The sequence below is a fragment of the Hypanus sabinus genome, chromosome 2, assembly GCF_030144855.1.
Source record: "Hypanus sabinus isolate sHypSab1 chromosome 2, sHypSab1.hap1, whole genome shotgun sequence".
Classification (NCBI taxonomy): Eukaryota; Metazoa; Chordata; class Chondrichthyes; order Myliobatiformes; family Dasyatidae; genus Hypanus; species Hypanus sabinus.
The window spans coordinates 404658-419672 of NC_082707.1; the positions used below are offsets into that span (position 1 = coordinate 404658).

At 42.3% G+C, this 15015-nt stretch overlaps 1 protein-coding gene across 17 annotated transcripts in view; it reads left to right on the forward strand.

The window, feature by feature from the left end:
* masp1 (MBL associated serine protease 1) overlaps positions 1 to 15015 on the forward strand; it is a 404010-nt gene that overhangs the window by 42914 nt on the left and 346081 nt on the right. For 16 of the 17 annotated variants that reach the window (XR_009515996.1, XR_009516002.1, XM_059990870.1 and 13 more), the window contains exons 4-5: positions 830 to 961; positions 6207 to 6403. Coding sequence is in view for 15 of the 17 variants with exons in the window: in XM_059990870.1 (XP_059846853.1) it covers positions 830 to 961; positions 6207 to 6403 (329 nt within the window). In the remaining 2 variants the exon portion in view is untranslated. The remainder of the gene's footprint in view (positions 1 to 829; positions 962 to 6206; positions 6404 to 15015) is intronic. The other variant, XM_059990875.1, reaches the window with a different exon arrangement.

The following is a 15015-nucleotide window of genomic DNA, read 5'->3' on the forward strand; positions in this document are numbered from 1 at the left end:
TTTAAACCACTCCCAACAGCTCTAGTGAATCTACCTGCAAGAATATTGATCCCCCTTGGATTCAAATGCAACCCATCACTTTTGTACAGGTTACAACTGCCCCAGAAGAGGTCCTAATTATCCAAAAATCTGAATTACTGCCTGCTGCTCCAATCCTTAACCCATGCATTCATCTGAAATCTCATTCTATGCCTATCCTCACTGTTACGTGGAACAGGCAGCAGTCCTGAGATTACTACTCTTGAGATCCTGCTTCTTAGCTTACTCAACTTCCTGTATTCTTTTCTCAAGACCACCTCCCTTTTTCTACCTTTGTCGTAGGTAGCAATATGTACTAGGGCTTCTGGCTTTTCAGCGTCCCTTTTGAGGATATTCTGGACACATTCAGAAACATTGGGGACCTTGGCACCTGGGAGACTGAATAGAGGTGTTCTGCAAAGCTGGGTTGGCTTCTCCTATGAAATAGAGACCAGTTCAGGAGCACTGAAGCCAGTACCACAGATGGGAAGTTCTACCAAGGAATCTCTGCCTCATCTGGAAGGAGTGTATGGAACTCTGGATGATGAGAAAGGGAATTGGAGACAGACAGGTGTTGTGTCACCTGGGCTTCTACGGGGTGATACTGCAAGAAGTTGAATAGGTGTTGACGAAGACAGTAAAGTTACCAGTCTCTTGGGATTACTGAAAATGGTTGGGTGGGAAGAATCCAAAAAAATACATACTATGGGCCAAGAGCTGGGAGTGTGTATTTTAGCGAATTGCAACAAATGGGCTGAAATATTTCTTCTGTTGTGTATTTGTATGATCCTTTGTTGAATCTTATTTGCAGATATTGATGAGTGTGTGGAGAAATTGGATGAATCCTTAGCCTGTGACCACTTTTGTCACAATTACATCGGTGGATTTTACTGTTCCTGTCGATTTAGTTACATCCTTCATTCTGATAATCGGACATGTAAAGGTATTGACACACAAACCAATTTGTGTAAAGATATGTCACGTTTGTCAGTCAACTGGCCTATGTCATGATATTCGCAGCTAATAGTGTTATAGGATGCTACAGCACAGAAACAAGCACATCTAGTTCATGCCAAACTATTAACCTGCCTAGTCCCATCAACGTGCATCCAGACCATACCCCTCCCATCCATGTACCTATCAAAATTTCTCTTAAATGTTCGAAGTCCATTTATTAGCAAAGTATGTATGCTACATACAACCTTGGGATTTGCCTCCTTCCAGGCAGTCACAAAACAAGTTGAAATCGAATGGTATCCACCACAACTGTTGTCACCTTGTTCCACACTCTGAGTGAAGAAGCTCCCTCTCATGTTCTCCTTAAACATTTCACCTTTTACCCTTAACCCGTGACCTCTAGTTGTAGTCTCATCCAACCTCAGTGGAAAAAGCCTACTTGTATTTACCCTGTCTATACCCATCATAATAAAACTATAAGACTTTAAGACATACTGTAGGAGCAGAATTAGGATGTTTGTCCCACAGTTTGCTCAGCCATTTCATCATGGCTGTTTCAATTTTCCACTCCGCCCCAATCACCTCCCTTCTTACCTTATCCTTTCATGCCCAGACCAATCAAGAATCTATCAACCTCTGCTTTAAATATACATAAGATTTGGTCTCCAGAGCTGCCCGTGACAAAGAATTCCACAGACTCGCCATTCTGTGGCTAAAGAAATTCCTCCTCTTCTTTCTAAAAGGCCAGCTTGTGGTGTAGTGGCATCTGCGCCAGACTTCAGAGCAAAATCTCCTGAGCTCGAATCCAGCCGGCTCCCTTGCATGCTTTCCATCCGTGCTGGGTTGAGTGTTGAGCTAGCAACACAGCCTCATAAAAATAAGAAAGCCTGCAAAAAAAAAGCCATCACAATGGCGTCCCAATAACTCCACTTGGAGTTAAGGGCTTTCTTCTCCTTTCTAAAAGGACACCCTTCTATTCTGAGGCTGTATCCTCTGGTCAGACCTTCCCACCATAGGAAACATCCATTTTATCAAGGCCTTTCACCATTTGATAAGTCACTCCTCATTCTTCTGAATTGTTGTGAATACAGGCCCAGAGCTATCAAATGCTCTTCATATGATGAACCATTCCTTCCTGGAATCCTTTTCGTGAACCTCCTTTGAGCTCTCTCCAGTTTCAGCACATCCTTTCTAAGATAAGGGGCCCAAAACTGCTCAGGCCTCACCAGTGCATTGTAAAGTCTCAAAATTACATCCTTGATTTTATATTCTAGTCCTCTTGAAAGGAATGCTAACATTGCATTTGCCTTCCTCACCACAGACTTAATCTGCAATTTAACCTTCAGGGAATACTGCACAAGAGTCTCTTTGCACCTCAGTTTTTTGTATTTTCTCTCTGTTTAGAAAACAGTCAACTCTTTCATTTCTTCTACCAAAGTGCATGACCATACATTTCTCGACGCTATTCCACCTGCCATTTCTTGCCCATTGTCCTAATGTGTCTTATGTCCTTCTGTAGCCTCTCTACTTCCTCAAAACTACTTGCTCCTCAACCTATCTTCATATTGTTTGCAAACTTTGCAACAAAGCCATCAATTCCATTATCCAAATCATTGGCATTTAATGTAAAAAGAATCGCTCCCAACACAGACCCCTGTGGATCACTTCTAGTCACCTGCAGCCAACCAGAAGAGGCTCCCTTTATTCCCACTCTTTGTCTTCTGCCAATCAGCCAATGTTGTATCTGTGCTAGAATCTTTCCTGTAGTACAATGGGCTCATAGCTAGTTAAGCAGCCTCAAGTGTGGCACCTTGTCAAAAGGCCTTCTGAAATTCCAAGTATACAACATCAGCCAATCCTGCTTGTTATTTCTTCAAAGAATTCTGACAGATTGGTTAGGTAAGATTTTCTCTGGAGGAAACCATGCTGATTATGGCCTATTTTATCATGTACCCTGAGACCTCACCTTTAATAATGGACTGAAACATCTTCCCAACCACTGAGTTTAGATTAATTGGCCTATAGTTTCCTTTCTGCTGCCTCTCACTCTTCTTGACGAGTGGAGTGACATGTGCAATTTTCCAGGCTTCCCGAACCATTCTGGAATCTAGTGATCCTTAAAAGATCATTACTAATGCCTCCTCAATCTCTTCATCACCCTCTTTCAGTTTGTTCATGCTGTCATAGGTAGAGTTCCTGCAAAAGAAGTTCTTCTCTGGTGTCTGCACACTCGCATTTACAAGTGCAGTGGCTGTGTAAAAGTGTGCTTACCTGGTCTGTGTATAGTCACCACTGTGCACAAACTGGCTTGTGCTCCTCCCAACCTTGTCTGATCTTTATTCTGTTCTATCCTTAAACTTCTTTGCTAAACTTTTGTATTATCTGTGGACTTAGTGAGTGGGATCTGGGATCAGCCATGATGGAATGGCAGAGCAGACTCAGTGGGCTGAATGGCCTAATTCTGCTCCTATGTCTTATGGTCAATGGTCTTATTAATCAAGATAAAGATTGGCTTTACTTGTCTACACTAAAACATACAGTGAAATGTGTCGTTTATGTCAATGACCAATATAATTGTGTCAATGTGAGGATGTGATGGGAGCAGTACGCAAGTGTTGCCATGCTTCTGGTGCCAGTATAGCATTCCTACCACTTACTAACCTAGAATGTGGAAGAAAATTGGAGCACCTGAGGAACTGTGTGATCATGGGAAGAACACGCAATTACATCTGCATTCACCTCCAAGTCATATTGCAAACAACAAGAATCCCAGCACTGATATTTGCAGCACACCATTTATGCAGCACAGACTTCCAATCAGAAAAACATCTTTCCACAACTACCCCCTGCTTCCTGTCACTAAACCAAATTTCGATCTCATCTGCCTTAAACTTCTGGACTAGCCTTAGTAATCAGAGTCAGGTTTAATATCACTAGCATGTGCCATGAAATGTGTCGGTTTGCGGTAGCAAAATATTGCAATACATAATAATAATAAAAAAAATAAGATGGTAGTGGGGATGAAGCTATTCCTAAAATGTTGAATGTGTGCCTTCAGGCTCCTGTACTGCCTCCTTGATGGTAGCAATAAGAAAAGGGCATGTCCTGGGTGTTGCGGGTCTTTAACGATGGATGCTGCCTTGAGGCATCGTGTGGTTGAAGATCTCCTCTCTGCTGGAGGGGCTAGTGCCCATGATTTACAACTCTCTGCAGTTTATTCTGCTCCTGTGCACTGGCCCCTATATACCAGACAGTGATGCAACCAGTTAGAATGCTCTCCAAAGTACATCTGTAGAAATTTGCGAGAGTCTATCCTTGATTAGCCCTTATCATTCCAAATGTGAATAACTCCTGCCATCCTCAGTAAATACCCCTTCCCTTTTCACCTCCCCCACTCTGGCCTTTTATCTCTTCTCCTCAGCTGCCTATCACTTCCCTCTGGTTCTGTTTCACCTTCCCTTTCTCCTATGGTCCATTCTCCTCTCCTATCAGATTCCTTCTTCAGCTCTTTACCTTTCTCACTTAACCTGGTTTCACCTATCACGTAGCTAGTCCTCCTTCCCTTCCTCCCACCTAATTATTCTGGCATATTCCCTCTTCCTTTCCAGTCTTGATGAAGGGTGTTTATTTCCATGGATGCTACCTGACCTGCGCGCGTGCGTGCGTGCATGTGTGTGTGTTGCTCTGGATTTCCAGCATCTGCCGGATCTCTTGTGTTTAATATGTATTCATTTAGGATCTGAGGATTTGCTTTCTTATCATGACATATGGTGTGAAATTGGTTATTTTGGAGCAGTTTTACAGCCCACCACCTGGCTGCTCAGAGAGATAAATACTTTGGTCCTGATGAGGACCCACTCTTTCCCTGGCTACCCTCTTGCTCCTGATACAACAAAATGGCACACTGGCCTTCAGTGACAACTTCGACAAATTTGTATAGATGTGTGGAAGAGAGTATATTGACTGTTTACATCACAGACTGGAATGGAAACACCAATGCCCTTGAACAGAAAATCTTATAGAAAGTTGTGGATACAGCCCAGTCCTTCATGGGTAAATCCCTCCCCGCTATTGAGCACATCTACACAGCGCTGTTGCAGAAAGCAGCATCCATCATCAAGGACCCCCACCACCACTTTTCCCACTGCTGCCATTAGAGAGGAGGTACAGGAACCTCAGGACTCACACTACCAGGTTCATGAACAGTTACTACCCCTCAGCCTTTAGCCATCAGCCTCTTGTACCAGAAGGCATAACTTCTCTCAATCAAACTCTGAACTGATTCCACAACCTACAGATTTACTTTCAAGGACTGTTCAACTCTGGTTCTTGCACCTTAACTCTTGTATTAGCAAAACTTCTTTATTTTGCACTCTTTGCTCTGTGTACTGTAGTTGAGATAGAAGAGTACAGCACAACACAGGAACAAGCCCTTTGAATCATGATGTATGTGCCAAACAAGATACAAAATTAAATTATTTTTTTTTTACCTACACATGATCCATGTCTCTCCATATTTATATATGCTACATATTCATATACATACATACATGCCCTTAAATGCCACTATAGTGTCTGTTTCCATCACCACCATTCCCAGCAGCCCACTCCAGGAGTCCACTGCTTCTCTTACTGTAAGTACATATCCTCTGGACCCCCAGAATGTATTAATTATTCACTTTACTTGCAAGATAACTTGCTGTCTTTCTTGTACATGTCCATGCAGTTCTTTCTCAACACCAGCATTTAATAGTCAAAGTTCAAAGGAAATTTATTGTCAAAGTATATATATGTCCCTATATATAATCCCTGAGATTCATTTTCTTGTGACCATTTGCAGTAACAAAATAGAATCAATGAAAAACCACAATACCAAAGACGGACAAACAACCAATGTAATAAATGCAACAAACTATGCAAATTCAAAAATGAAAAACGGGCAATAAATATGAGAACATGAGATGAAGAGTCCTTAAAAGTGAGTCCATAGGCTGTCAGAACAGTTCAGTGTTGGGGTGAGTGAAATTTCCCCCCCCCCCCCCCCCCCCGGTTCAACAGCCTGATGGTTAAAGGTAATAATTGTTCCTGATCCTGGTGGAGTGGGTCCTGAGGCTCCTGTACCACCTCCCTTGGTAACAGTGAGAAGGGAGCATAACCTTACACCATTTTAATAGTCCCACCATTTCTATCAAAATCAAATCAAATAATTGATGTTTTTTGTTTCCTACCAGTTGAGTGTAGCGATAATGTATTCACAGAAAGATCAGGAATAGTCAGCAGCCCAGACTATCCCAATCCTTACCCCAAGAGCTCAGACTGTTTGTACCGCATTGAACTGGAAGATGGGTTTCTTATCACGCTGGAGTTTGTTGACATCTTTGATCTAGAAGACCACCCAGATGTGGATTGCCCTTATGACTATCTGAAGGTGAGCACTGAAATGTGTGTATTGGAATGTGTTTCTTTTTATATGGGCATAATCAGTGACCTAAAGAAGGACCATTGATTAACAATATATCTGACTGCGTATTCTGTTTTGCACCTTGGTCCCAGGGAATGTTGTTGAATTTAGCTCTATATGTGAGTAAAGAGCTAAATGAGAATCAGCTTGAACTTGAGGAACTTTAGTTCCTTTGTCAAATTAATGTAGAAGTGCCCCATAATAGGAAGGATATTGTGGCCTTGCCGATGGTTCACCATGAATGCTGCCTGGATTAGAGGGCATGTGCTACAACGAGAAGTTGTACACACTTGGGTTGTTTTCTCTGGAGTGGCAGAGGCTGAGAGGAGACCTAATAGAGGTTTGAGATTAAGAGACATAGACAGACTATCTTTTTCCAAGGGTTGAAATGTCGAATACCAGAGGGCATGAATTGAAAGTGAGAGGGAGTAATTTCAAAGGAGATGTGAGGAGCAAGTCTTTTTACACAAAGTGATAGGTGCCTGGAATGCACTGCCCAGGGTGGTGGTCGAGGCAGATTGTTAGGGACATTTAAGTAATGTTTTGATAGGCACATGAATATGAAGAGAATTGAAGGATATGGGTATTGTGTAGGCAGAAGAGATAAGTTAGCTGTTTGATTACAAATTTAATTGGTTCAGCATAACATTGTAGCCAAATTACCTGTTCCTGTGCTTTACGTTCTAACTGAACTTGTAACATATCCTACTATAAAGTGCCTGCATAAATTATTTTATTTTCTATGTTTCTATTCATTTAGTTATTTATTGACATATAGCATGGAGTAGGCCCTACTGGCCCTTCAAGTTGTGCCGCCCAGCAATCTTCCAGTTTAATCCTACCCTAATCATGGGAAAATTTACAATGACTAATTAACCTACTGTTGTGTATGTTGCCCATTTACACAACTATGTTATTAATAAAAACGCTGGAGATGGTAACTAAGTTTCATTGTTCTTTACCGGTAGAGTCTGAACTTGACACACACATACAGATCAATACACGCTTAATAGTGCATGCAACGACGTGTTACTACAACATAAAGTAGTCCCTTATAATGTAGGCTATACAGTACACTCCTCCCCTTTTATTTTAATAGTGTATCAACTTTTTTTTTACTGGGGCACTATGCTAAACAAATATGTTTACCCTTAACATACAAATGCCTACCATTTGTTTACAAATTATAACAATAATATCAGATTATACCAAGCCTTTTTCTCTGGGGAGGTCTTCTCTGCCTCTCTGGGTAATGTCTGTCCTGAGATAGCAGGAGCTCTGACGGAGAACTTTCAGATGTCATTAGAAACGGGGATTGTGCCGGAGGATTGGCGTATTGCTCATGTGGTTCCATTGTTTAAAAAGGGTTCTAGAAGTAAGCCTAGCAATTATAGACCTGTCAGTTTGATATCAGTGGTGGGTAAATTAATGGAAGGTATTCTTAGAGATAGTATTTATAATTATCTGGATAGACAGGATCTGATTAGGAGTAGTGGTGGATAATTGTTTATCGGGATGGAGGCCGGTGACTAGCGGGGTGCCTCAGGGATCTGTTTTGGGCCCAATGTTGTTTGTAATATACATAAATGATCTGGATGATGGGTGGTAAATTGGATTAGTAAGTATGCCGATGATACTAAGGTAGGAGGTGTTGTAGATAATGAGGTGGGTTTTCAAAGCTTACAGGGAGATTTATGCCGGTTAGAAGAATGGGCTGAACGTTGGCAGATGGAGTTTAATGCTGAGAAGTGTGAGGTTCTACATTTTGGCAGGAATAATCCAAATAGAACATACAGGGTAAATGGTATTGAGGAATTGCAGTGGAACAGAGAGATCTAGGAATAACAGTGCATAGTTCCCTGAAGGTGGAGTCTCATGTAGATAGGGTGGTGAAGAAGGCTTTTGGAACGCTGGCTTTTATAAATCAGAGCATTGAGTACAGAAGTTGGGATGTAATGTTGAAATTGTACAAGGCATTGGTATGGCCAAATTTAGAATATTGTGTACAGTTCTGGTCACCGAATTATAGGAAAGATATCAATAAATTAGAGAGAGTGCAGAGACGATTTACTAGGATGTTACCTGGGTTTCAGCACTTAAGTTACAGAGAAAGATTGAACAAGTTAGGTCTCTATTCATTGGAGCGTAGAAGGTTGAGGGGGGATTTGATCGAGCTATTTAAAATTTTGAGAGGGATAGATAGAGTTGACGTGAATAGGCTGTTTCCATTGAGAGTAGGGGAGATTCAAACTAGAGGACATGATTTGAGAGTTAGGGGGCAGAAGTTTAAGGGAAACACGAGGGGGTATTTCTTTACTCAGAGATTGATAGCTGTGTGGAATGAAATTCCTGTAGAAGTAGTAGAGGCCAGTTCAGTTGTGTCATTTAAGGTAAAATTGGATAGGTATATGGACAGGAAAGGAGTGGAGGGTTATGGGCTGAGTGCGGGTAGGTGGGACTAGGTGAGATTAAGAGTTCGGCACGGACTAGGAGGGCCGAGATGGCCTGTTTCCATGCTGTGATTGTTATATGTTATATGTTGAGACGTTTGCTTTGGGGAATGAGTCTCCACAGATACATCAGGTGGGCCCTCAGCACTGATGACAGGTTTATCTGTAGATGAAGCTGATGTCGTCACATCAGGAGTGTTTGCATGTATGTCAGGGAGTCCGGGCAAGGTGTTGCGTTTTTCACCTGGGCATCCAGGATTTGGTCCACATGATGTCTCCATATGTTCTCTCCCATCTCCACTGAATACATCAGTGGCTGTAGTGTTCTCGCTCAGGTGTAAGAGAACTCTGAACTAAACACCGAGGTAAACCGTAGTCAATGAAGACAGGATTGCAGTAAGATTAACCGTTTACTGTTCACTCTTCCATATTAACGTATGGTGAAAACTGTTGATAAAACAATACAAAATGTATACAGTATTTGTTTCCTTCTTGATACCACATTTACATCGTAAATACTTGCAAAAGTAAAACTACAACAACTACATTACATTAAAGTGCAACATACAGTCAGTATCTACCTATGCCATTGACTGCTTTAAATACACTTCAACACAAACTATCCGCAACTCTTTAACAAACGAAAACATAAACCTTATCAACCGTCATTACTTTTAACAGAATCAGCGTTAACATTTTTAATTCAATACATCGATTATCTCATGAATTTACGGCATTGCTTCACTGATGTTTCTAGTGCGTAGAAAGAAAACTTTTCTTGTGCTGATCCTGCAGATGTGAGCCCCCTCCTTCCCATTTCTCCAAACCGGTATTTTTCCCACAAGATGCGGCAAAACCGGGTGTGACATCATCGCATGCCGTGATATATCACAGACAACGAATTTGCTTTAAACGATCTTAACTTTAACTAGAAAATGCTAACAAACGAGTTACTAAAGCGAAAATATTATAAACTAAACAAATGCCATAAAGGCAACACAGTGGCCCATCTATAGCGGAAATTGTACCCGGCTGCCACTTTTCAGTCCAGTAATCGTGCAAGGACTGACTGTCCCACACTGAAGCTCTGTGTTGACTTAGCATTCAAGTGTTTGAACTGTCTGTTCTCCACATCACACCGTACATTTGGTTTGAGAAGATCCATCCGGGACCTCAGGTTCCTGTTCAGAAACATCATCACTGGAGTCTGATTAGCGGTGGCATGTACTATGTTACGATCGGCAAGGAGAAAGATGTCTATCTTGTGTTGCAGTGGTCGATTTTTGCTGTCCATTGCCTTGATGGCTTTCTTGAATGTCTGCACAAACCTTTCTGCCAAGCCATTTGTGGATGGATGGTAAGGGGCAGATGCAAAGTGCTTGATTCCATTGTTCTTCACAAAACTTGGAATTCTTCAGAGACAAATTGTCATCCATTGTCTGTGCAGATCTGCTCTAGTATGCCATTCCTGGCGAACATGGCCCTCAGTCCATGAATGATCCAGCAAAGTTGATGTGCACTCATTGCCATGGTAATGAGGGCCACTCCCATGGATGGAGAGGGGCTTGTGGTGTGTTCTGGATCTTTTGACATCCAGAGCAGTTCTTGGTCAAGTCCTCAATCTGTTTATCGATTCCTGGCCACCATACATAGGCACGGGCAAGACCTTTCATCTTTACGGTACCTAGGTGCCCCTTGTACAGTTCCTCCAGCACTCTGGTGCGCAGCTTAGGAGGAATCACAACTCGTGAACCACACATTAGTGTTCCCTGACACACTGACAACTGCTCCTTTCTCGTTGAGAAGACTGGAAACCATGTTACCACATGCTGGACATCCCTTTATCGTGATGTCATACGCTTTTGACAACATAGGGTCATTGCATGTTTCTCTTTCAATGAGGCTGTTTGTCACCGGTAATTGTTCAACTATTGTTGTATGAAAGACCTCTGCTGAATCCATTTGTGTAGTTATCTCTGAAGTCGGCAGTGGTAAACATGACAAATCATCTGTGTTGCCATGTTGCTTGGTCCCCTTGTGTTCAATGTCATACATGTGACCTCCTAAGAAAAGAGACCATTACTGCAGCCTTTGTTCTGTCATCACTAGAATGCCTTTTCTTGGATTGAAGATTGACACAAGAGGCTGATGGTCAGTCAACGGGGTAAACTTTTGACCAGACAGGTAAATTTCTTGATTTTCCTGCACGAGGCTTAGGGCCTCTCTGTCAATCTCGGCGCAGTTGCATTCAGCTGAAATTAGCATTCTTGAGGCAAAGGCTATTGGTCTTCTGAGCCATCTGGAAACTTGTGAGATAACACAGCTCCTATCCTATGGGGTGAGGCATCACAAGCCAGTTGGATTGGTAAGGAAGGGTCAAAGTGCGTGAGCACCCCTTCTGAAGTTATGAATCTTTTATTTTCTTAAAATGCTTTCTCACAGCTCTCAGTCCACTTCCATTGTGTCCCTGTCTGTAATAGTGCATTTAGTGGGTGTAGGACTGTGGATAGGTTAGGCAAGAACTTGTAATAGTTCACTAGTCCAAGATATGCTCTCAGCTGAGACACATTTTCAGGTGGTGGTGCCTTAAGCACTGCTTCTATCTTGTCTTGAGTGTGTAAGCTGTCCTTGTTGATAACATGCCCACAGTATGAGGTTTCCTTTTTGAAAAACTCACATTTCTGTCAATTAGCTTTGAGCCCATATTCTCGTAACCTGGTGAGCACTTGTTCAAGGTTAGAAAGATGTTCGTTGTCATCTTTGCCAGTAACAATGATGTCATCCAGATAACACAGAGTCCCTGGAATCCCCTGCAGGACCTTGTCCATTGCCCTTTGCCAGACTGCAGGATCTGATGCTATCCCAAACACCAACCTGTTGTACTAGTAAAGTCCTTTGTGTGTATTTATTGTTAGGTATTTCTTGGATGCATCATCAATTTCCATTTGGAGATAAGCCGGGGCCAAATCGATTTTTGTGAAATTTTCAGCTCCTGACAGGGAAGCAAAGATGTCCACAATACGAAGTAGAGGATACTGTACTGTGCGGAGAACTGGGTTAACAGTCAGGAGGATGGGAACAAGTGCAGAGGGACAGAGGGGTGTAAAATGAGGGTAGAAGCAAAAAGTAGTAAGGTGAAAAATAAAAGTGGCAGGTAGGCAAATCCAGGGCAAAAATCAAAAAGGGCCACTTTTCAACATAATTGTATAAGGGCTAAGAGTGTTGTGAAAACAAGCCTGAAGGCTTTGTGTGTCAATGCAAGGAGCATTCGTAGCAAGGTGGATGAATTGAATGTGCAGATAGTTATTAATGAATATGATATAGTTGGGATCTTAGAGACATGGCTCCAGTGTGACCAAGGATGGGAGCTCAACATCCAGGGATATTCAATACTCAGGAGGGATAGACAGGAAAGAAAAGGAGGTGGGGTAGCGTTGCTGTTTAGAGAGGAGATTAATGCAATAGAAAGGAAGGACATTAGCCTGAAGGATGTGGAATTGATATGGGCAGAGCTGCATAACACTAAGGGGCAGAAAACGCTGGTGGGAGTTGTGTACAGACCACCTAAAAGTAGTAGTGAGGTTGGGGATGGCATTAAACAGGAAATTAGAAATGCGTGCAATAAAGGAACAGCAGTTATAATGGGTGACATCAATCTACATATAGATTGGGTGAACCAAATTGGTAAGGGTGCTGAGGAAGGGGATTTCTGGGAATGTATGCGGGATGGTTTTCTGAACCAACATGTTGAACAACCAACTGGAGAGCAGGCCATTTTAGACTGGGTATTGAGCAACAAGGAAGGGTTAGAAACATAGAAAATAGGTGCAGGAGTAGGCCCTTCGGCCCTTCGAGTCTGTACCACCATTCAGTATGATCATGGCTGATCATCCAACTCAGAACCCTGTACCTGCTTTCTCTCCATACCCCCTGATCCCTTTAACCACAAGGGCCATATCTAACTCCCTCTTAAATATAGCCAATGAACTGGCCTCAACTGTTTCCTGTGGCTGAGAATTCTACAGGTTCACCGCTCTGTGTGAAGAAGTTTTTCCTCATCTCAGTCCTAAAAGGCTTCCCCTTGGTCCTTAAACTGTGACCCATCGTTCTGGACTTCCCCAACATCGGGAATAATCTTCCTGCATCTAGCCTGTCCACTCCCTTTATAATTTTATACGTTTCAATAAGATACCCCCTCAATCTTCTAAATTCCAGTTAGTTAGTTAGTTAGCAATCTTGTCATGTGAGGCCCCTTGGGTAAGAGTGACGATAATATGGTGGAATTCTTCATTAAGATGGAGAGTGACATAGTTAATTCAGAAACAAAGGTTCTGAACTTAAAGAAGGGTAACTTTGAAGGTATGAGACGTGAATTAGCTAAGATAGACTGGCAAATGACACTTAAAGGGTTGACAGTGGATATGCAATGGCAAGCATTTAAAGATCGCATGGATGAACTACAACAATTTTTCATTCCAGTTTGGCAAAAGAATAAACCAGGGAAGGTAGTGCATCCGTGGCTGACAAGGGAAATTAGGGATAGTATCAAATTCCAAAGAAGAAACATATAAATTAGCCAGAAAAAGCGGCACACCTGAGGACTGGGAGAAATTCAGAGTCCAGCAGAGGAGGACAAAGGGCTTAATTAGGAAAGGAAAAAAAGATTATGAGAGAAAGCTGGCAGGGAACATAAAAACTGACTGTAAAAGCTTTTATAGATATGTGAAAAGAAAAAGATTGGTTAAGACAAATGTAGGTCCCTTACAGTCAGAAACAGGTGAATTGATCATGGGGAACAAGGACATGGTCAACCAATTGAATAACTACTTTGGTTCTGTCTTCACTAATGAGGACATAAATAATCTTCCGGAAATAGTGAGGGACCGAGGGTCTAGTGAGATGAAGGAACTGAGGGAAATACATGTTAGCAGGGAAGTGGTGTTAGGTAATTTGAAGGGATTAAAGGCAGATAAATCCCCAGGGCCAGATGGTCTACATCCCAGAGTGCTTAAGGAAGTAGCCCAAGAAATAGTGGATGCATTAGTGATAATTTTTCAAATCTCCTTAGTTTCTGGATTAGTTCCTGAGGATTGGAGGGTGGCTAATGTAACCCCACTTTTTAAAAAAAGGAGGGAGAAAGAAACCGGGGAATTATAGACTGGTTAGCCTGACATCAGTGGTGGGGAAAAGGCAAGAGTCGGTTATCAAAGCTGTGATAACAGCACATTTGGAAAGCGGTGAAATCATCGGACAAAGTCAGCATGGATTTGTGAAAGGAAAATCATGTCTGATGAATCTTATAGAATTTTTTTGAAGATGTAACTAGTAGAGAGGAGAACCAGTGGATGTGGGATAGGGGAGAACCAGTGGATGTGGTATATTTGGATTTTCAAAAGGCTTTTGACAAGGTGCCACACAGGAGATTAGTGTGCATACATAAAGCACACGGTATTGAGGGTATGGTATTGATGTGGATAGAGAATTTGTTGGCAGACAGGAATCAAAGAATGGGAATAAACGGGCCCTTTTCAGAATGGCAGGCAGTGACTAATGGGGTACTGCAAGGCTCAGTGCTGGGACCCCAGTTGTTTACAATATATATTAATGATTTAAACAAGGGAATTAAATGCAGCATCTTCAAGATTGCGGGTGACACGAAGCTGGGCGGCAGTGTTAGCTGTGAGGAGGATGCTAAGAGGAAGCAGGGTGACTTGGATAGGTTAGGTGAATGGGCAAATTCATGGCAGATGCAATTTAATGTGGATAAATGTGAGGTTATTCACTTTGGTTGCAAGAACAGGAAAACAGATTATTATCTGAATGGTGGCCAATTAGGAAAAGGGGAGGTGCAACAAGACCTGGGTGTCATTGTACACCAGTCATTGAAAGTGGGCATGCAGGTACAGCAGGCGGTGGAAGTGGTGAATGGTATGTTGGCATTAATAGCAAGAGGATTCGAACACAGGAGCAGGGAGGTTCTACTGCAGTTGTACAAGGCCTTGGTGAGCCCACAGCTGGAGTATTGTGTGCAGTTTTGGTCCCCCAATCTGAGGAAAGACATTCTTGCCATAGAAGGAGTACAAAGAAGGTTCACCAGATTGATTCCTGGGATGGCAGGACTTTCTTATG